Here is a 24590-nt window from a genome sequence, read left to right on the forward strand (position 1 = left end):
GGTCACAAAAAACATTCATGAAGTTTGGTTCTTTTATGAATTTATTATGGGTCTACTGAAAATGTGAGCAAATCTGCTGGGTCAAAAGTATACATACAGCAATGTTAATATTTGGTTACATGTCCCTTGGCAAGTTTCACTGCAATAAGGCGCTTTTGGTAGCCAACCACAAGCTTCTGGTTGAATTTTTGACCACTCCTCTTGACAAAATTGGTGCAGTTCAGCTAAATTTGTTGGTTTTCTGACATGGACTTGTTTCTTCAGCATTGTCCACACGTTTAAGTAAGGACTTTGAGAAGGCCGTTCTAAAACCTTAATTCTAGCCTGATTTAGCCATTCCTTTACCACTTTTGACGTGTGTTTGGGGTCATTGTCCTGTTGGAACACCCAACTGCGCCCAAGACCCAACCTCCGGGCTAATGATTTTAGGTTGTCCTGAAGAATTTGGAGTGGTGGTGGTAGTATTATGCTCTAGGCCTGTTTTACTGCCAATGGAACTGGTGCTTTACAGAGAGTAAATGGGACAATGAAAAAGGAGGATTACCTCCAAATTCTTCAGGACAAAGTATTGGAAACTCAAGACAGCCATGACATTTTGTTCTTTACTTTTGATTGTGACTGTACATGCATATCTCCATTGAAGAGTCTTGTGCTCAATGGCAATATTATTATTTCACAAAAAAGAAAATAAAATTGAATTAAGAAAATAAAATTAAATAAAATTAAATTAAACATATCTGGGAAGAAGTATAAACTTTTAGAATCCCCCCCGTTTTTTTTTACTTAGTTACTTTAACTAATATCCAGTTTCCTCTGAACCACATTTTATCACATTCATCTGGATCCACATAACTCAATTTGCCCAGAACGATGTGCTTTCAATCTTCAATATATCATCATACATAGCTGGTCTGACGTTTCTTGAAAATTTTGGAAAAAAACAACTTAAAGCCTTGTCCAGCTGTTTACTGACGTACTGTATACTGTTCATGTTTGAATAACTTTTATTGCAATTGAATATCGCCTCCTGTTATCAGTTTTCGGCCTGCTTGACTGCTAATAACCGTTATTTTGTAGCTTGTGGAGCTGAAAGGAAGAGAAACAGAGAGGGAGTATTAGAGCGGTCTGTGTACAGTGGGGAGGATACATGGTATCATGGCAGTCATCAACACACTCTTCCACAGAACCAACAAGCAGCTTTGTGTTTGGACTATGCCACCAACTGTGCACAGACCATAAATGACAGGCTTAATGGATCAAGAAGCCGAGCTAACTATGGACACACAAGTTGAACAGAAAAGTCATATGCTCCACAAAGAATTGTAGAATTGTTTTAAAAAATCCAATTAATCATTTTCAGACACTATAAACAATACACTTTTACCTTTTATTGAAGATTTGTTTTCGACTACAAAAGTTCTTCAGCAGCTTTCTCTGGCCTCATGGTGGATTCTTCTGAGTTCATCATGTAAATATAGTTAATGCTTCTTTGTGCGTTATACGAACACATAAACCACACACACACACGCAATAAAGATGATTAAGGAATTCTCAAGCCGAAATCTGTTTATATCAGGACTATTCAACTGCCGGGTTCAGTTCAAAACTTGGGAGACAAACACTTTTGCAGCAGATTCCTAAAAAGACTGGAGCGCTCCTGTTGTACAGAGGAGCTTGGACTACTGTAAACACATTGGCAGATCCTTGCATTGACATTTTAACTAAAACATAGAACACTGCGGTTCAAACTTGTCATTTACAAACCCCAAAACCAGCGAAGTTGGCACGTTGTGTAAATCGTAAATAAAAACAGAATACAATGATTTGCAAATCCTTTTCACAGACACACACACACATCCTAGCAAAGTGTGTGTGTGTGTATGTATGTATATATATATATATCATACTTGCCAACCCTCCCGAATTTTCTGGGAGACTCCCGAATTTCAGCGCCTCTCCCGAAAATCTCCCGGGACAACCATTCTCCCGAATTTCTCCCGATTTCCAGCCGGACAACAGGCACGCCCCCTCCAGGTCCGTGCGGACCTGAGTGAGGACAGCCTGTCGTCACGTCCGCTTGGCCAACCAAAAAGTAACCACAGAACACTATACCGTATAGTGTTCTGTGGTTACTTTTTGGTTGGCCAACGGTTTACGTTGTATTGCGCACCCTGACGGCAAGTGTGGGAGTCGGTTCTGAAGTATGAAGTAAAGAGACGTAACTTCATCACCTCGCCTGGTTATTGACTCCAACCCAGAATATTTCACTGCCCATACCTATGCTCCTTCAAAGGCTGTGCTACTGGCTGCAAAGCATTGCACTTTCAAATACAACAATGAGTAGAGAGGAGTGTTATGTGTGTGTGTATATGTGTAAATAAATGAACACTGAAATTCAAGTATTTATTTTATTTGTATGTATGTATATAACAAAATACATATACACTACCGTTCAAAAGTTTGGGGTCACCCAAACAATTTTGTGGAATAGCCTTCATTTCTAAGAACAAGAATAGACTGTCGAGTTTCAGATGAAAGTTCTCTTTTTCTGGCCATTTTGAGCGTTTAATTGAGCCCACAAATGTGATGCTCCAGAAACTCAATCTGCTCAAAGGAAGGTCAGTTTTGTAGCTTCTGTAACGAGCTAAACTGTTTTCAGATGTGTGAATATGATTGCACAAGGGTTTTCTAATCATCAATTAGCCTTCTGAGCCAATGAGCAAACACATTGTACCATTAGAACACTGGAGTGATAGTTGCTGGAAATGGGCCTCTATACACCTATGTAGATATTGCACCAAAAACCAGACATTTGCAGCTAGAATAGTCATTTACCACATTAGCAATGTATAGAGTGTATTTCTTTAAAGTTAAGACTAGTTTAAAGTTATCTTCATTGAAAAGTACAGTGTTTTCCTTAAAAAAAAAGGATATTTCAATGTGACCCCAAACTTTTGAACGGTAGTGTATATATATAGCTAGCATTCACTGAAAGTCAAGTATTTATTTTATTTATATATATATATATATAAGAAATACTTGAATTTCAGTGAATTCTAGCTATAAATATACTCCTCTCCCCTTAACCCCAGCACCCAGGCCCCCCCCACCCCACCACCCCCCACCTCCCACCCCCACCCATCCCCCCCCCACCCCCCACCCCACCCCCAGTCGCAACTATCTATCAACTGTATGTCCCCGTTCACTTACAGTGCACGGACGCCCGCATTGTTGATTCTGAAGGCCTCTGGCAGATTTAGTACAGCATGGCAACATAAGCGAGCTGAATTCTGATTGGATGCAAACTAAAACTAAAAACAGCACTGGAACGAGCAAAATATGACACGAAGAGAATATGAATAATTTTAGATATTTAGAGAAAGTAAGTTAAAAAATTATTTTATCTTTAATTATGGTCATGATTTCAGGTTATGTTAGGGCAGCAGAGAAGGCCTTGCTGGCCCTGACGGCACACCACTACATACAAGAAAATATCCTTAATAGTATTAATAAACTAGATGAATATATCTCTCGTAGACTCAACAGCATATACTGAATCTTGATATCGCTAGCTAACATTGCTGAACAACAGGGACATCTATAGCTAAATAATGAGACAAAATATGAACTTCACATCATAAAAACAACTGCAGACATGAATTGTAGATGACACTAATATTGGTTACAGGAAATAAACTGCAAACAAACATATCCTTTTTCTCATTAGCGTCACGATCAGAACAGCACTGCACTCATTATGTCAATCAAATATTTTTACTTTGCAATGCACGAAAAGGTCCAACTTTGTCTTTCATGGATTAATGCTTAATTTGTGGACCCCTCCAGATGTAAAGACGTGATGTCTTTGTGAGTGTCAAATGAAGTGAGGTTGTAGCGAGCAGTAACGTCTTAATGATGATGAATGGTTTAAATCTTTAAAAAAAAAAAATTCTTAAAGGGGAACTGCACTTTTTTGGGAATTTTGCCTATCGTTCATAATCATAATGAGAAACAAGAAGACACAAAGTTTTGGGGGTTTTTTTGCATTCTAACATGTAGAAATCGGTTGGTTCTCGGTAGCTAAAAGTTTGTAAACTGAATGGTTTACAAATAGAGGGGTTCGTGAATCGAGGTTCCACTGTACTAGTGAAGGGAAAAGCTTTCTGGAAATGTGGCTTCCAAAACAATTGAGTTGACTATCCCTGGTCCATAGTGTTTCAACTCTAAAAGAACCATTGAGACTGAATCACCAACTCGTGGGATTCATTCGAAAAGCTGGGCATGCAAAACCCTGGGTACTTTTGTAATTTAAGTGCAGGATGTAACGACCTGCTTGTGTTGTGAGGTCTAGAATTCTCGGGTTCCTGGCTCGCCGTGAGTGTTGCCTATTTTTCTCATTTGATGGCAAAGCTGTGTCGCCAAGCCCCAGTGTCGGAGTTTGGCTTTTCGAGGTCCAGGCCGGTGAAGGAACAATGGGGCACTCGTTGATGACGTGGTGGGCACTCTGTTCCACGGCACCACCTGGGCAGGCGGCAGAATGTTGGCATTGAAACGGCCCGACGTTGCCCGACCCTTGCAAGGGGAAGTCGGCGCTTGGTGGTAAACATGTGTTGAGGATTAGGCGGTTCGGGGATCCTGCTGCCAGCTGGTTTTCCGTTGCTTTGCTTGTACTGAAATTGGCGCCAGGAAGGCAAACGTTGATGACCAAGGAGCAGGAAGTGTGGTGCTGCTGGTGTGGTAAGCGACAGAGAAACGTGTGTGTGTGTGTTCTTGTATTTCTACCCTTCTTGAGACATCAACAAGGAAAAGTACCTTCCATATAAGGACCGGTGAACAAGTTAGGACCGAAATTATGGTCCCAATACAGAAAACCATTGCATCTAATAGAGAGCCAAATACTAGAGTCCGTGAACATTGCTCCAAAGTCAGGAGTTTTTGTTGATTTAATGTGCATACAAAAGTAAACACTGACAGGCGCAAAGGCAGCAATATATGATAAAACAAGACGGCAGCTAAAGAAAGACTTCCCTATTCATCCCCGATGTTGTTGATTTAATGTGCATATAAAAGTAAACACTGACAGGTGCAAAGGCAGCAATATAAGATAAAACAAGACGGTCGCTAAAGAAAGACTTCCCTATTCATCCCCGAAAAAACCCGCCAGGTGAACAACTGCTTCTACGACTTCCAGTGCTGACGTAAGACAACTTGCGTCCCATATGTGACCATAGGATGAAAAAATACACTACGGTAAGACTATAGTGGCCATTAACAGTTAGCTTCTACAGCTGGGTTGCCCAAAATGCGGCACAGGGGCCATCTGTGGTCCGTGACTCGTTTGTCAGCGGCCTTAAAGACCTACTGAAATGAATTTTTTTTATTTGAACGGGGATAGCAGATCTATTCTATGTGTCATACTTGATCATTTCGCGATATTGCCATATTTTTGCTGAAAGGATTTGGTATAGAACAACGACGATAAAGATCGCAACTTTTGGTATCTGATAAAAAAAAGGCTTGCCCCTACCGGAAGTAGCGTGACGTAGTCAATTGAACATATACGCAAATTTCCCTATTGTTTACAATGATGGCCGCATGAAGTGAGAGAGATTCGGACCGAGAAAGCGACAATTTCCCCATTAATTTGAGCGAGGATGAAAGATTTGTGGATGAGTAAAGTGCAAGTGAAGGACTAGTGGGGAGTGGAAGCTATTCAGATAGGGAAGATGCTGTGAGAGCCGGGGGTGACCTGATATTCAGCTGGGAATGACTACAACAGTAAATAAACACAAGACATATAAATACTCTATTAGCCACAACACAACCAGGCTTATATTTAATATGCCACAAATTAATCCTGCATAAAAACACCTAAGTGTTTGTTATGCTAGCTCCTAGCTCCTATGCTAGCTCCTAGCTCCTAGCTCCATATAAGCCGCCAATCCAATTCAAACACCTGCACAACACACACAATCACTCAGCCCAAAAGACCGTTCACCTAACCCAAGGTTCATAAAGCTTATATATTTAAACAAAGTAACGTACGTGATGCGCACGTACTGGCAAGCGATCAAATGTTTGGAAGCGCAGCTGCTACTCACGGTACCTGATATTCAGCTGGGAATGACTAAAACAGTATATAAACACAAGACATGTATATACTCTATTAGCCACAACACAACCAGGCTTATATTTAATATGCCACAAATTAATCCTGCATAAAAACACCTACGTGTTTGTTATGCTAGCTCCTAGCTCCTCTGCTAGCTCCTAGCTCCATAGAACACGCCAATACAATTCAAACACCTGATCAACACACACAATCACTCAGCCCAAAAGACCGTTCACCTAACCCAAGGTTCACAAAGCTTATATATTTAAACAAAGTTACGTACGTGACGCGCACGTACGGTCAAGCGATCAAATGTTTGGAAGCCAAAGCTGCATACTCACGGTAGCACGTCTGCGTCTTTGTCATCCAAATCAAAGTAATCCTGGTAAGAGTCTGTGTTGTCCCAGTTCATACAGGCGTCTGTGTATCGAAGTCAAAAGTCCTCCTGGTTAGAGTCTCTGTTATCCGAGTTCTTCGATCTTGACTGCATCTTTCGGGAATGTAAACAATGAAACACCGGCTGTGTTGTGTTGCTGCTGACTTCCTTCGCAAAATACGTCCGCTTTGCACCGAGAACTTTCTTCTTTGCTTGCTCAGCTTCTTTCTCCATAATGCAATGAACATAATTGCAACAGATTCACCAACACAGATGTCCAGAATACATCCAGAATGAGATGAAAACAGCTATTTCGTATTGGCTTCAATGTGGAAGCCATACCCGTGTTCTACTGGCTACGTCACGTGCATACGTCATCCTCAGAGGCGTTTCGAACCGGAAGTTTAGCGGGAAATTTAAAATTGCACTTTATAAGTTAACCCGGCCGTATTGGCGTGTGTTGCAATGTTAAGATTTCATCATTGATATATAAACTATCAGACTGCGTGGTCGGTAGTAGTGGGTTTCAGTAGGCCTTTAAGCACATTACAAAAAACAAAAAGTAGAGATCTCATTTGCACCCCTGGTGGTGAAATCTATCAAAATGAGGGGGATCCCAAAAAGGAGGGATTTTTCAAATTGACTGTGTCGATTTTAAAAGTGCTCCATGGTCAACATATGAAATAACAAGTGTGTGTAAAAATTTGAAGTGCTCCCTCTCTGGCCAACAAATAATAATAATAATAATAATAAGTGTGTGCAAGAAATTGAAATGTGCCCCCTTTGGCCCAAATAAATACAATAAATATGTATATAGAGACATACTGTAATAACTTGAAGTAAATAATGAACATTAAGAACCAATTACAACCAAAAAAAATTAAATTAAATTTGCATAGTATGTGTATATGTAGGTGTGTATATATATATATATATATATATATATATATATATATATATATATATATATATATATATATATATATATATATATATATATATATATATATATATATATTTTAAAAAAAACTAAAGTAGGGTCTTTTGTCAAGGGTTGAACCAATTATTCATGTCTACATTGATTCTAATGGGGAATCTCTGCTTCACTATAAAAAGTTTTCGTTTGGCGAACCATACTGAAGAACCAATTAAGTTCATAAATCGAGGTTCTACTGTATAGTAATATAATAGTATGTGGATTGTTGGCTTGTCAGACTACCAACAACTCTGCCTTAATGACTTTGGTCCAAGTCAGGTCCCGAAAATGCACCTGTCCATACAAACCCCAAACAGTGGCTTTACTTTGCTTTGCTGCTTCCCGAGTGATCGTAGGACCCTCTTAAATCTTCTCTGCGGTGAGGCCTTGATTTCAGAGCCACTTTGATTTATTTTAAGATGTCCCCTCAGATTTACTGAAAAGAGGCTGTGGGGGAGTAGGGAAGTGGAAAGTACATGAATCATATGTATTTAATTAGTGTATGCAGTAGAAGTAGCAGACTTTATTCACAGTCTAGTCTGTAGTTGGCCATGACAGACGACATCATCTTATCCAAACTCAAGTTGAACTGGCAAACCAAATATTTATAGAAGATATTTTAAGTTGCCCAGTTAAACAAAAGTGACTTTTTAATGTATGTGTCCAAAAATCCTGTTTATGAGCACCAAACATGAGAAAACTCTAATGTATCATCTAGGGTTGGGCGATAAAACCATGAATAGACACACAATATCAGTTAAAAATGATCAAATAAGAGTCTAAGTCTTTTCTATCCCCTTTGATATGCTGGCATGTTTAAATTTAAAAGATTGCAAAAACGTTCACATGAAACTCCAATTTGTCTGTGAGCAGGCTACTGTTTGAACACTTCGTTTGAAGTTAGACAAATTATATTCATATTGGGGTTATCAGTCAGTCACGTATTTTTTCCAATGGTTTGCAACGATCCATCGTCTTCTTCTTCACCTTCTTTCTGACCCGACCATTTCTTGTGTTCAGTTCTCGGAGCCCACAGCATTGTCAGGCTCACAATCTCAAAGAAGCACCCCCTACTGACCCCTACTGAACTCTGATTGGGCAGAGTGTGGAATCTCTGGCACATGGCTAATTTTTATAGGATTTGCGTACTCAGACCACGCGAACATCTGCGATCAATTCCACGTTGATTGGGCTGTAACAAAGAAATGTGCTTAGATTACTGCATGCGCACTAGGGTTGTACAGTATACCGGTACTATTCTAGTATCGCGGTACTAATGAATCACAAAAGGTGCTATACTCTGTTTGAAAAGTACAGGTTCGCCAATTTTTATTTTTTTACAGATATGACGGCACGTCGTTGTCACGTCATGACATTGCTGGTTTTACGAACAGAGAAGCATGTTCGGCAGCGCAAAATCACGGAGTACTTACAAGCAGACACAGTGTGTAGACAGAAAATGGAAAACGGACGCATTTTGTGAAGTTATAACACTGAAACGCGCTTAGGAAGAGGTGCTTTAAAACATGGCTAGCTAGTTAGCAGCTAATGTCCATCCGTAATCGGCAGTGTTTTAGCTACTTTTAAATCACTAATCCTCGCCTCCATGGCGACAAATAAAGTGAGTTTTTTACAAGTATCATCCCTGCTGGATGAGGAATAGCTAAACATGCTTCATTAGCTCACCGGTGTCACAATGTAAACAAATGCTATGGGTGGATCTACACATGACATCCACTGTAATGATACCAAGTACAAGAGCATATCTAGTCGATACTACTATGATTACATAAATATTTTTTATCGTCACAAAATCTTTTTTCTTTAAAAAAAATAAATCATATTATTTTCATAAACTCAGCAAATTCGTCCCTGGACACATGAGGACTTAAATTATGACCAATGTATGATCCTGTAACTACTTGGTATCGAATCGATACCTAAATTTGTATCAAAACAACAGAAGAATAAGTGATTATTACATTTTAACAGAAGTGTAGATAGCACATGTTAAAAGAGAATGTAAGCAGATATTAACAGTAAATGAACAAGTAGATTAATAATCAATTTGTACAGCTTATCCTTTATAATTTTGACAAAATAGTAGAATTGTGACACAATATGTTACTGCTTATGTCAGCAGACACATTAGGAGCCTTTGTTTACTTACTGACTAATAAAAGACAAGTTGTCTTGTATGTTCACTATTTTATTTAAGGACAAAATTGTTCTTCGATTGCAATAAAGAACTTATGTTTAATGTACTCTGAGGTTTTTTGTAAAAATAAAGCCAATAATGCCATTTTTGTGTGGTCCCCTTTATTTAGAAAACTATCGAAATACATTTTGGTACAGAGACAACCCTAGTGTGCACACTTTAAAGGCCTACTGAAATGAAATGTTCTTATTTAAACGGGGATAGCAGGTCCATTCTATGTGTCATACTTGATCATTTCGCGATATTGCCAAATTTTTGCTGAAAGGATTTAGTAGAGAACATCGACGATAAAGTTCGCAACTTTTGGTCGCTGATAAAAAAGCCTTGCCTGTACCGGAAGTAGCGTGACGTCACAAGTTGCGGAGCGCCTCACATCCGCACATTGTTTACAATCATGGCCAGCAGCAGCGAGAGCGATTCGGACCGAGAAAGCGACGATTACCCCATTAATTTGAGCGAGGATGAAAGATTTGTGGATGAGGAAAGTGAGAGTGAAGGATTAGAGGGCAGTGGAAGCGATTCAGATAGGGAAGATGCTGTGAGAGGCGGGTGGGACCTGATATTCAGCTGGGAATGACTAAAACAGTAAATAAACACAAGACATATATATACTCTATTAGCCACAACACAACCAGGCTTATATTTAATATGCCACAAATTAATCCGCATAACAAACACCTCCCCCCTCCCATCCATATAACCCACCAATACAAATCAAACACCAGCACAACACACTCCATCCCACAGCCCAAAGTACCGTTCACCTCCGTAAAGTTCATACAGCACATATATTTCCCCAAAGTTACGTACGTGACATGCAAGCGATCAAATGTTTGGAAGCCACAGCTGTACTCACGGTAGCGCGTCTGCTATCCAACTCAAAGTCCTCCTGGTTGTGTTGCTGCAGCCAGCCGCTAATACACCGATCCCACCTACAGCTTTCTTCTTTGCTGTCTTCATTGTTCATTAAACAAATTGGAAAAGATTCACCAACACAGATGTCCAGAATTCTGTGGAATTTTGCGATGAAAACAGACGACTTAATAGCTGGCCACAATGGTGTCCCAATATGTCCGCACAATCCGTGACGTCACGCGCAAACGTCATTATACCGAGACGTTTTCAGCAGAATATTTCGCGGGAAATTTAAAATTGCACTTTAGTAATCTAACCCAACCGTATTGGCATGTGTTGCAATGTTAAGATTTCATCATTGATATATAAACTATCAGACTGCGTGGTCGGTAGTAGTGGGTTTCAGTAGGCCTTTAATACAGTTTAATACACTTAAATAACGGTAATGCTTAAACTGACCAAAATACGGTAAATATTGAACATGTTACATATTGTTATGAAGGTGTCTGTTACTACTTGCAGTGTGCATATAAAACGTTGATGGAGGGTTTTGAAGTTGTTTTAAAAGGCTTTGAAGGCTACAACTGTAACTTCCATTAGTCGCATATATCAAGCGTTTTTTTTTTAATCATCTTTAAAATAAAATTTAAAACATTTTTATAAGAGCAATAATTTGATTATTTTCATGCTGTGAATTGCTCGTAGCTGAGTGTGCAGCAACACTTAACGTGTTAGCCCTTTGAGGGGTCATGAGGAATGTGGTTGAATGTAAATGTTGAATGCAAATATTTGTGCAAATGAGTCAGTTTTGCGCCACGTTGTGTAAGCAATGCAAGCTGCTGTAATGCTAAACTAAAACGAGCCCTCCACCGTCCCCCTCCTAATCACTACACGTGCAGGTGTTGTTTTACGTGGTTTTTTTTTTTTTTTTTACGGGCCTCATTCCGTCCCCTCCTTACTTCCTGTCCCGCTGTCTCTCGCTTTGGCGTTCTCTGTTCCAGTGTGTTTAGATGGAGAGATAGTGGGGCAATATTTAGACAACATATATTCCACTGTCTGAACACTGAGCTGAGGGACTGATGGAGAAAAAGACCAAGGGAGGCGTGGAGGTGATTGTCACCTCTCGGGAGGAAAGTGAGGATGAAGAGTGCAATAAGAAGGATGTTGGGAGTGACTTCATGGCTCCCACTTTGCAAAAAGCCACTCTCTTTCCCTGCCACTGTCTGCAGTCTAATCTCAAAGATAACTATGACAGCCAGTGAAAGACAAGCAGGGTGGGAACTCAGCCTCTTCCTCCCTCTGCCTGTCACCATACAATATTTACTGGATTTCACTTATTACCAGGGAGGAGCAATTAGTTAATTCAGAACAGGGGCATCCATACTTTTTTGACTTGGGGGCTGCATTGTGATGAATAAATTTGGCCAGGGGCCGAAAGCCGACTGCGTGTTAAGTAACTATTATATATATACAGTATATATATATACTGTATATATTTATATACTGTATATATGTATAATGTATATATGTGTATGTATGTATATGTCTATATGTATATATGTATATGTATGTTTGTATGTATACATAAGAATTCCCAAAACCAGTGAAGTTGGCACGTTGAGTAATTCGTTAAAAAAAAAAAACAGAATACAATGATTTGCAAATCCTTATATTCAATTGAATAGACTGAAAGGACAAGATATTTAATGATCCAACTGAGAAACTTTTTTTGCAAATAATCTTTAACTTAGAATTTAATGGCAGCAACACATTGCAAAAAAGTTGGCACAGGGGCATTTTTACCACTGTGTTACATGGCCTTTCCTTTTAACAACACTCAGTAAACGTTTGGGAACTGAGGAGACCAATTTTTGAAGCTTTTCAGGTGGAATTCTTTCCCATTCTTGCTTGATGTACAGCTTAAGTTGTTCAGCTGTCCGTGGTCTCAGTTGTGGTATTTTAGGCTTCATAAAGTGCCACACATTTTCAATGGGAGACAGGTCTGGACTACAGGCAAGCCAGTGTAGTACCTGCACTTTTTTACTGCGAAGCCACGCTGTTGTAACACCTGACTTGGCATTGTCTTGCTGAAATAAGCAGGGGCGTCCATGAAAAAGACGTTGCTTGGATGGCAACATATGTTGCTCCAAAACCTGTATGTACCTTTCAGCATTAATGGTGCCTTCACAGATGTGTAAGTTACCCATGCCTTGGGCACTAATACACCTCCATACCATCACAGATGCTGGCTTTTGATCTTTGCGCCTATAACAATCCGGATGGTTCCTTTCCTCTTTGGTCCGGAGGACATGACGTCCACAGTTTCCACAAACAATATGAAATGTGGACTCGTCAGACCACAGAACACTTTTCCACTTTGCATCAGTCCATCTTAGATGAGCTCGGGCCCAGCTAAGACGGCGGCATTTCTGGGTGTTGTTGATAAATGGCTTTCGCTTTGCATAGTAGAGTTTTAATTTGCACTTACAGATGTAGCGACAAACTGTAGTTACTGACAGTGGTTTTCTGAAGTGTTCCTGAGCCCATTTGGTGATATCCTTTACACACTGATGTCGTTTTTTGATGCAGTACCGCCTGAGGGATCGAAGGTCACGGGCATTCAAAGTTGGTTTTCGGCCCTGCCGCTTACGTGCAGTGATTTCTCCAAATTCTCGGAACCTTTCGATGATCTTACGGACCGTAAATGGTGAAATCCCTAAATTCCTTGCAATAGCTCGTTGAGAAATGTTGTTCTTAAACTGTTCAACAATTTGCTCACGCATTTGTTCACAAAGTGGTGACCCTCGCCCCATCCTTGTTTGTGAATGACCGAGCATTTCACGGAAGCTGCTTTTATACCCAATCATGGCACCCACCTGTTCCCAATTAGCCTGTTCACCTGTGGAATGTTCCAAGTAAGTGTTTGATGAGCATTCCACAACTTTCTCAGTCTTTTTTGCCACTTGTGCCAGCTTTTTTGAAACATGTTGCAGGCATCAAATTTCAAATGAGCTAATAACTGCAAAAAATAACAAAGTTTATCAATTCGAATGTTAAGTATCTTGTCTTTGCAGTCTATTCAATTGAATATAAGTTGAAAAGGATTTGCAAATCATTGTATTCTGTTTTTATTTACCATTTACACAACGTGCCAACTTCACTGGTTTTGGGTTTTGTAAAATGGTAAGAATAAGAAATAAAATACGAGTAAAACACATTGTGAAGATAAAAAATACATATATACAGTAAATGTATGATACATGAATAGAAATAAATACAATTGAGCATAACTAATAAGAAATAAAGTACGGATTACATTTTAGGTAAAAGTCAAATTAGATTTATGTGAAAAACCTGAGTCAGTGAAAGGAATGAAGTTTACCGTAGTATTGAAGTATTTCCATATCCTGTACTGCATATGTATAGTCTTTGATACGTTTTCTTAGAAACAAAGAATTCACTTATTTTTTGTATTTTTTTTTACAAGCTGCTGCTCTCCTGACAACTGACGTGTGCTCCTTAGAGGCCATATTGACCTTTGCTGTTTTTTTTTAGCCGGCATCCGGGCAAACTACAAAATGCCGTAATTACCCAGTCGCTCGCCGAATACGACTCCCTGAGCAAACAAGCACCCGGCGCTTCACGTTGCGCGCGGGTTTGGGATGGCAATCAGACCGCAGGCCTGACTGGCGTTGACCGCTGCGTACTTCGGGACGCTTTGGAGATTCGGTTTCACTCTTCCGTCTCGAACGCCATACCTGAGCAGGTGTGTGTGTGTGTGTGTGTGTGTGTGTGTGTGTGTGTGTGTGTGTGTGTGTGTGTGTGTGTGTGTGTGTGTGTGTGTGTGTGTGTGTGTGTGTGTGTGTGTGTGTGTGTGTGTGTGTGTGTGTGTGTGTGTGTGTGTGTGTGTGTGTGTGTGTGTGTGTATTTCTACCCTTTTTGAGACACCAACAAGAAAAATAACCTTCCATATGAGGACCGGTGAACAAGTTAGGACCAAAATCCTGGTCTCAATACAGAAAACCATTGCATCTAATAGAGAGCTAAATACTAGATTCTGTGAACATTGCTCCAAAGTCAGGATTTTTTGTTGATTTAATGTGCATACAAAAGTAAACATTGACAGGTGCAAAGGCAGCAATATATGATAAAACAAGACGACAGCTAAAAAAGGACTTCCCTATTCATCCCCGAAAAAACCCGCCAGGTGAACAGCTGGTTTTATGATTTCCGGTGCTGATGTAAGACAACCCGCGTTCCATATGTGACCATAGGATGAACAAATACACTACGGTACTAAGACTATAGTGGCCATTAACAGTTAGCTTCTACAGCTGGGTTGCCCAAAGTGCGGCACAGGGGCCATCTGTGGTCCGTGACTCGTTTGTCATCGGCCTTAAGCACATTACAAAAAACAAAAAATAGAGATCTCATTTGCACCCCTTTTAGTGAAATCTATCCAAATGAGGGTGGTCCCAAAAAGGAGGGATTTTTTCAAATTGACTGTGTGTCGGTTTTAAAAGTGTTCCCCCTCTGGTCAACATATAAAATAACAAGTGTGTGTAAGAAATTGAAGCGCTCCCCCTCTGGCCAAGAAATGAAATAACAAGTGTGTGTAAAAATGTCATGTGCTCCCCCTCTGGCCAACATATGTAATAACAAGTGTGTGTAAGAAATTGAAATGTGCCCTGTTTGGCCAAAATGTATTTAAAAAATAAATATATACGTATACAGAGACATACTGTAATAACTTGAAGTAAATAATGAAGATTAAAAACTAATTACAAACAAAAAATGTGTTTATATTTGCATGGTTTATATATATTAATAATGTTGTAAATACAAATATTTACAGTATATACCTAGAAAGGGTGGTCCTAAAGAGGTAGGCATTTTTCAGAGGTCTCAAAAAGGTGCGTGCGTGCGTGCGTGCGTGCGTGCGTGCGTGCGTGCGTGCGTGCGTGCGTGCGTGCGTGCGTGTGTCTTCACGACCGGCAAAGTTAAGGGATCTGGTATTTGACCTTTGCCCTTTCCTCTCAGCCGTCAGTATGCCTCTTGACCGCGGAGATAGCGTGGTCTCTGGCGGTATCTCTCTGGATAAAGTGTCGTGAAAGCCATATCATAATGCCGACCAAAATATCCCAAGTCAAGTATTTTTTGAAAGAAACAACCGATTTTTTCCCCTTATTTTTTCAATAAATATACTAGGTATGTGCATGGAATATGATACACCATAGAAAATGTCATTTTCAGGAGAAAACATTCCCTTTCACCCTCCCATCCGCAACTCAATCGCTTTTGCTCGCTATGAGCTCATGTCTACCGCGCTATCTCTCTCTTTCACACACACACACACACACACACACACACACACACACACACACACACACACACACACACACACACACATACATACACGCACACACTTTGCTGCAGGACTTTGACCCCCATAACACTTCCAGTCTATTACCTCTGAGACAATTTCAATATCCCTGAGGCCAACAGCTGCTCATTTCTGCCTTCGTTACTCAAAAATGCATTTAAAAAAAAAAAAAGAAGACTTGGCGGTGCATTGTTTTGTAGAATTACTTGAAGCTAGGGCTGGGCGATAAAAGGATATCCATATTTTCGGACTATAAGTCGCAGTTTTTTTCATAGTTTGGCCGGGGGTGCGACTTATACTCAGGAGCGACTTATGTGGGAAATTATTAACACATTACCGTAAAATATCAAATAATATTATTTATCTCATTCACGTAAGAGACTAGACCAGTGGTTCTTAACCTGGGTTCGATCGAACCCTAGGGGTTTGGTGAGTCAGCCTCAGGGGTTCGGTGGAGCCTCCGCCACGGAGGTAAAGACACATCCGACTCATCGTGTAAATAAAAACTTCTCCCTATCGGCGTATTACGGATACCCCCAAACAATGTTCCCTCTAATTTTCCATCTGATTTGCAGGTTGTTTAATTGATGGATTGAAACTTTTATTAGCAGATTGCAAAGGAAGAGAATACATTATATGAAACATTACAGTTTACACAGTACAGTACATATTCCGTACAATTGACCACTAAATGGTAACACCCGAATAAGTTTTTCAACTTGTTTAAGTCGGGGTCCACGTTAATCAATTCATGGTAAGGTGTGTAAGGTGTGTAATTTGTTGTGAGTTCATGCACTGTGTTGGTTTTGTTCTTTGAACAAGGTGATGTTCATGCACGGTTCATTTTGTGCACCAGTAAAAAAACATTTCTTGAATTTGAAAACAATTTTTTATTTTTTTCCCTAAAGAAGGGTTCGGTGAATGCGCATACAAAACTGGTGAGGTTCGGTACCTCCAACAAGGTTAAGAACCACTGGACTAGACGTATAAGATTTCATGGGATTTAGCGATTAGGAGTGACAGATTGTTTGGTAAACGTATAGCATGTTCTATATGTTATAGTTATTTGAATGACTCTTACCATAATATGTTACGTTAACATACCAGGCACGTTCTCAGTTGGTTATTTATGCGCCATATAACGTACACTTATTCAGCCTGTTGTTCACTATTCTTTATTTATTTTAAATTGCCTTCCAAATGTCTATTCTTGGTGTTGGGTTTTATCAAATACATTTCCCCAAAAAATGCACTTATACTCCAGTGCGACTTATATATGTTTTTTTCCTTCTTTATTATGCATTTTCGGCCGATGCGACTTATACTCCGGAGCGACTTATACTCCGAAAAATATGGTATATCGTGATAGACATGTAATCAGTATTTAAAAATAAGAAAACGTGTTCCAATAATAACTTCTTTTTTTTTTGCGAAGCAAGGTTGGTTTGGATGAACCAACATTTTTATATTAGGATTTTGAAGATGATTACAAAATGCTTGTTGCTTCTTAGGACTACTTTGAGACAAGGTAATTAGTGATGCATGGATGGTTATGGTTATGGTTTAAATTCATATCGAACAATTGCGCCAGATATTTGATGAGAACGACTTTCCTTTATATTGTTTATTTCTTTTGCGTTTTCTGCTAGTGGTGTGCTTTGGGATTTTTTTTCAATGAAGAAAATGTGCCTTGGCTCAAATTGGCAGATCTTTGCATTAGCATTTTAAGCTTGCTAGCAAACATAGCACACCAAACTTGTGATTTAAAGTTAAAGTACCACTGATAGTCACACACACACTAGGTGTGGTGAAATTACCCTCTGCATTTGACCATCCCCTTTTTCCCCCCCCTGGGAGGTGAGGGGAGCAGTGAGCAGCAGCAGTGGCCACGCTCGGGAATCATGTTGGTGATTTAACCCCCAATTCCAACCCTTGATGCTGAGTGCCAAACAGGGATGTAATGGGTCCCATTTTTAGAGTCTTTGGTATGACTCGTTTTTTTACATCACTTTCTTTTTTACATCACATCACATACATTTACATCAATGAGGTGTTCCTCAAGGCGCCCCTTTGAGTCTTCTCCTTATTTTCCGTAATGTGATTTATGTCATTCAGGTGTAGGGCTGCAACAACTAATCGATTCAATCGATTAAAATCGATTATTAAAATAGTTGCCGATTAATTTAGTCATCAATTCTTTGGATCTATGCTATGCGCATGCCCAGAGGTTTTTTTCTTTCTTTTTTTTTTGTAATTAAACATTTATTTATTTTTTATTTTTTTTAATAAATCTTTATTTACTGCAACATTTACAAACAGCTGAGAAACAATAATCAAAATAAGTATGGTGCCAGTATGCTGTTTTTTTTTCAATAAAATACTGGATATTATAGAAATGTAGTTTGTCTATTTTATCCGATTATTAATCGATCAATCGAAGTAATAATCGACAGATTAATCGATTATCAAATTAATCGTTAGTTGCAGCCCTAGTCAGGTGTTCTGATGAATTAAGTAGTCATTTGTTCAACTGCTTTCGTCATACACTGCAAAAAGTCAATGTTCAAAAACAAGGAAAGAAAATACAAAAATTAGGGGTATTTTACTTGAACTAAGCAAAATTATCTGTTAATAGAACAAGAAAATTTGGCTTGTCAAGACTTTCCAAAGCAAGTAAAATTAGCTAACCTCAATGAACCCCAAAATACCTTAAAATAAGTATATTGTCACTAATACCAGGTGCACTTTTCTTGATAGAAAAAACAAATATGAGACCTTTTTGCTCAATATGTTGAAAAATATTCTTAAATTAAGTAAATGCTAGTGCCATTATCTTGACATAATAATATGCGCTCGGCATTACATTTCTTGAAACCAGCAAACTTATACTAAAAACCAGTTTATTTTTCTTAAGGGAAAGGCAACAAGGCAACCGCTTGTTACTCTCGGGGTCTACTAGCCGCTCAGGCCAAAAAAAAGCATTTTCCCATCGATAACATGACATCATCGCGCCAAGTGCGTGCTCTTTCAGTCAATTAGTGCGCAAGGAATATATATATATATATATATATATATATATATATATATATATATATATATATATATATATATATATATATATATATATATGTATATATATATATATATATATATATATATATATATATATATATACTGTATGTATATATATATTTACAGCCCGGCCCCCGGCCAATTTTTTTCCAATTGTAATTTTGAAGAATTTATCTGAATGTGCATGAACTATTTCTGTTCAAAATTGTTTGAAATGTCAAATGTCGAATGTTTAAAATAGTAACTGTCAGTTTACTGTACTGTGCCAACTGTACTACTATAAGAGTCATTTTTTTCCTATTGTTTCATTGAAAATAAAACTGCAAAGTCCATTTGGCTGTCATCTGTTTTAATTATGAGACTCAATTGTGTCAAAGTCATGATTTTTTATTTCATGCTTGAAGTAAGAAATTATTACTTTGAAAAAGTAGTTTTATACTTGTGAGTGTTGATGACACAGCTTTGCAACAGTTGATATTGTAGTTTCAAGCATGTTTTACTCAATATACACTACCGTTCAAAAGTTTGGGGTCACCCAAACAATTTCGTGGAATAGCCTTCATTTCTAAGAACAAGAATAGACTGTCGAGTTTCAGATGAAAGTTCTCTTTTTCTGGCCATTTTGAGCGTTTAATTGACCCCACAAATGTGATGCTCCAGAAACTCAATCTGCTCAAAGGAAGGTCAGTTTTGTAGCTTCTGTAACGAGCTAAACTGTTTTCAGATGTGAGAACATGATTGCACAAGGGTTTTCTAATCATCAATTAGCCTTCTGAGCCAATGAGCAAACACATTGTACTGTTAGAACACTGGACTGGAGTGATAGTTGCTGGAAATGGGCCTCTATACACCTATGTAGATATTGCACCAAAAACCAAACATTTGCAACTAGAATAGTCATTTACCACATTAGCAATGTATAGAGTGTATTTCTTTAAAGTTAAGACTAGTTTAAAGTTATCTTCATTGAAAAGTACAGTGCTTTTCCTTCAAAAATAAGGACATTTCAATGTGACCCCAAACTTTTGAACAGTAGTGTAGGTCATAAAATCTCAGCAACAAGCTGTAATATCTTACTGAGATCATTTAGGACCAAAACACTTAAAACAAGTAAAACACTCTAACATAAAATCTGCTTAGTGAGAAGAATTATCTTATCAGACAGAAAATAAGCAAATATCACCCTTATTTGAGATATTTAATCTTACTTAGATTTCAGTTTTTGCAGTGTACTAGTGGTGTTCCTCAAGGTTCCATCTTAGGTCCTCTCTTTATCATCTTTTGGGCTCTTCGACTAGTGGCCCGCGAGTTCAGTTCAAAAAACTTGTGAGAGACTCCACTTTTTGCTGCAAATTTTGAAAAACACCAGAGTTTGACTGGCAGACGGTCCTTATAAACAGCAGAGCGCTCCTGTAACTCAGACTAAATAAAAAGACCAAAATCAAATGTCTACTGTAAAGGACACTGGTTTTTCGAATCTACAAAATAACACTAAGAGGGAAGGGAGACGTACGGCCCCCCAGTCCTTAGCTTTCTGGGAATATCCTTGAGCATCTTTAATGTCCAAAATGTACTAAAGTGGCCCCCATTACCCTTCCATTTCTGCAGCCTTCATAGACAAAGGTTTGGACCCTCCTGTTTTTAAGCATTAACATTTGATGCTGTATGTTCCTACAGCATTGAGCATGTGATTTTTTTTTAAAATACCATAACATGTCAGACATTTCTCAAGCAGGACAACTATTACTCCCCTGTGAGATATCAGTGCTCTCTACTCTCTTTGCCTGCTGAAAGACATACTTTCTCCTCGGGTTCCTCCCTCTTCATCCGTGCTGTCATTAATGTAGGTTTCACTGTGACGCATGAGCCCACTGGCCTCCTCTCATAAATCTCACCGTTCCTCCCGCTTGCATTAGTCTGGCAGGCATGTGTTGGCCTGTGCAGGCGGGAGTGGAGGGCTTGCCCGTGCACTTTGGTGCTGTCAGGGCCTTCATTTCTTGTCCACGTGGAAACGTGTCCACCTCTCTTCCATTAGGAAGAAACTCAAGACACTAGGATGCTGAAGCAGATGAGAGAGTGTGTGTGCGTGTGTGTGTGTATACATACACATACAGTCGTGGTCAAAAGTTTACATACACTTGTAAAAAACATAATGTCATGGCTGTCTTGAGTTTCCAATAATTTCTACAACTCTTATTTTTTTGTGATAGAGTGATTGGAGCACATACTTGTTGGTCACAAAAAGCATTCATGAAGTTTGGTTCTTTTACCTGCTGCTTGTTTGATTACATGAATGTGCAGTAAATGAGTGTCTCCGTGGTGAGAGCTGCGGAGTGCATGCAAAAACCTCATTTAAATAAGGCGGTCTGCACCACTTAAGAATAGCACGTGCAATGTTAGTAGATCGTACGCAACACAACCGCTCATAGTACACACAATTGTATAGATTGCACGTGTATGAAGGTTAATTTGTTTTTATTACGAAAGCTTTTTTATGTAACTGAATTTTTTTGCCTCTGAATTTTGTGAACCGAATTTTTGTACATCAAATTACGCTGACAATGTCATTGAAAAAAAGTGTTAGCAAAATGCGTGTGTTTAAAAATTAAGCATTTGAAATTTCTGTGTTTCAAAATTCGGTGTATAAAAATTCAGTGTATAAAAAAATCAGTGTAAAAAATTACACTGAATTTTCATGCGCCCACTCATAGTACACGCAATTTTATAGATGGCACATGTATGGAGGTTCATTTATGTAACTGAATTTTTTGCATTAAAATTTTGTGAACTGAAATTTTTGTACATCAAATTATACTGACAATTAAATAAAATAAAAAAAAGTCTCAGCAAAATGCGTGTGTTTAAAAATTCAGTGCAAAAAAATTCAATGTGTAAGAATTTAGAATAAAAAAATCTGTGTAAAAAAATTCAGTGTATAACAATTCAGTGTAAGAAAGTTACAGAACAAAATTATTCTATCAAAAAATTCAGTGTTATAGAATTACACTAAATTGTTATACGCCTACTCATAGTACACGCAATTGTATAGATTGCACATGTATGGAGGTTAATTTGTGTCTTTATTACGAAAGGTTTTTTTGACACTGAATTTATGTAACTGAATGTTTTGCGTTTAAATTTTGTCAACTGAAATTTTTGTGCATCAAATTATGCTGACAATTTAATAGAAAAAAAGTGTTAGCAAAATGCGTGCGTTTGAAAATTATGTGTTTTAAAATTCATTGTGTTAAAATTCAGTGTATAAAAATTCAGTGTAAAAAAAATCAGTGTATAAAAATACAGTGTAAAAAAGGTATAGAAAAATGTCAGTGTTCTAAAATTCAGTGCAAAAAAATTCAATGTATAAAAATGTTGTGTAAAAAAATTCAGTGTATAAAAATTCAGTGTAAGAAAGTCACAGAAAAAAAATATTTTATAAAAATACAGTGTAAAAAAATTACACTGAGTTTTTATACGCCCACTCATAGTACACGCAATTTTATAGAGTTCACATGTATGGAGGTTAATTTTTGTCTTTATTACGAAAGCTTTTGTTGACACTGAATTTATGTAACTGAATGTTATGCGTTTATATTTTGTGAACTGATTTTCTTTACATCAAATTATGCCCACAATTTCATTGAATTTTTTTTTTTAGCAAAATGCATGTTTGTTTAAAAATTACGTTTTTTAAAATTCAGTGTTAAAAAAATTAAGTGTAAAAAAAATTCTGTTAAATAAATTCAGTGTAAAAAAATTCACTGAATTCTTATACACACAGTTTATTAACACTAAATTTATATGCACTATTATTTTTTTTTCACTGAAATTGCCAGCATAACTTGATGTAAAAAATATTCAGGTCACAAAATAAAAATGCAAAAAATTCAGTTGCATGAATTCAGTGTCAAAAAAAGCTTTTGTATTCATGAACCTTCATATGTGTGCTGTTTACCCCGTGGTATTTGGATCTCAGTAAATCAGGCCCAAAGTACTTTGGTTGTCTGAGCTGCTGAAGACACATGCGCACATTCAGGAGATGTTAAAGATAAATACTGCCATCTTCAATGATCTGGTGTCATGTGATGTGTTCCAGTGGGTCCAGACAAGCAGTGCGAGCTCACCTGCAGACCGGCAGGCTATCGCTTCTACGTCCGTCAGGCCGAGCAGGTGCGAGACGGGACGCCTTGCTTCAACGTCACCTCCAACGATGTTTGCGTGGAAGGACGATGTCTAGTGAGTAGATTGTAATCCTTCTTTCTTATGTACATCATCTAACTTATTTATTTCACATAATACGGTGTGGTCACTTTTTGGATAGAAAGGTAGAAATGCATTTTCCCAAAAGATTTTCACAATCTCAACACATTTGAAGTTAATGTACATTTGTTAGTGTCAAAGGGGCATGTTTAGATCATGGTGGTCCAAACTTTTTGACTTGGGGGGGCCGCATTGGGTTAAAAAAGTTTGGCCCGGGGCCGAAAGCAAGTAAAGTAACTATATATATATATACAGTGGGGCAAAAAAGTATTTAGTCAGCCACCCATTGACAATCAATGGGTGGCTGACTAAATACTTTTTTGCCCCACTGTATATATATATATATATATATATATATATATATATATATATATATATATATATATATATACATATATACAAACCCCAAAACCAGTGAAGTTGGCACGTTGTGTAAATTGTAAATAAAAACAAAATACAATGATTTGCAAATTCTTTTAAATCTATATTCAATTGAATAGACTGCAAAGACAAGATATTTAATGTTCTAACTGGAAAACATTGTTATTTTTTGCAAATAATAGCTCATTTGGATTTGATGCCTGCAACATGTTTCAAATAAGCTGGCACAAGTGGCAAAAAAGACTGAGAAAGTTGAGGAATGCTCATCAAACACTTATTTGGAACATCCCACAGGTGAACAGGCTTATTGGGAACAGGTGGATGCCATGATTGGGTATAAAAGCAGCTTCCATGAAATGCTCAGTCATTCACAAACAAGGGTGGGGCGAGGGGTCAGTACTTTGTGAACAAATGCGTGAGCAAATTGTTTAAGAACATTTCTCAACCAGCTATTGCAAGGAATTTAGGAATTTCACCATCTACGGTCCGTGATATCATCAAAAGGTGACATCAGTGTGTAAAGGATATCACAACATGGGCTCAGGAACACTTAAAAAAAACAGTGTCAGTAACTACAGTTTGTTGCTACATCTGTAAGTGCAAGTTAAAACTTTACTATCCAAAGGTACATACAGGTTTTGGAGCAACATATGTTGCCATCCAAGCAACGTTATGGTTGGGCGCCCCTGCTTATTTCAGCAAGACGATACCAAGCCACGTGTTACAACAGCGTGGCTTCATAGTAAAAGAGTGAGGGTACTAGACTGGCCTGCCTGTAGTCCAGACCTGTCTCCCATTGAAAATGTGTGGCGCATTATGAAGCCTAAAATACCACAACGGAGACCCCCGGACTGTTGAACAACTTAAGCTGTACATCAATCAAGAATGGGAAAGAATTCCACCTGAAAATTCTCAAAAATTGGTCTCCTCAGTTCCCAAACGTTTACTGAGTGTTGT

General features: G+C 38.3%; 1 protein-coding gene across 1 annotated transcript in view; it reads left to right on the forward strand.

Moving 5' to 3' along the window:
• The window catches only part of adamtsl4 (ADAMTS-like 4), a 141979-nt gene that overhangs the window by 78715 nt on the left and 38674 nt on the right, over positions 1-24590 (forward strand). Inside the window, exon 6 of the mRNA XM_062029669.1 lies at positions 23089-23228. Within this exon, the coding sequence (XP_061885653.1) occupies positions 23089-23228 (140 nt within the window). The remainder of the gene's footprint in view (positions 1-23088; positions 23229-24590) is intronic.

The sequence above is a fragment of the Entelurus aequoreus genome, linkage group LG20 (genome assembly GCF_033978785.1).
Source record: "Entelurus aequoreus isolate RoL-2023_Sb linkage group LG20, RoL_Eaeq_v1.1, whole genome shotgun sequence".
NCBI lineage: Eukaryota > Metazoa > Chordata > Actinopteri > Syngnathiformes > Syngnathidae > Entelurus > Entelurus aequoreus.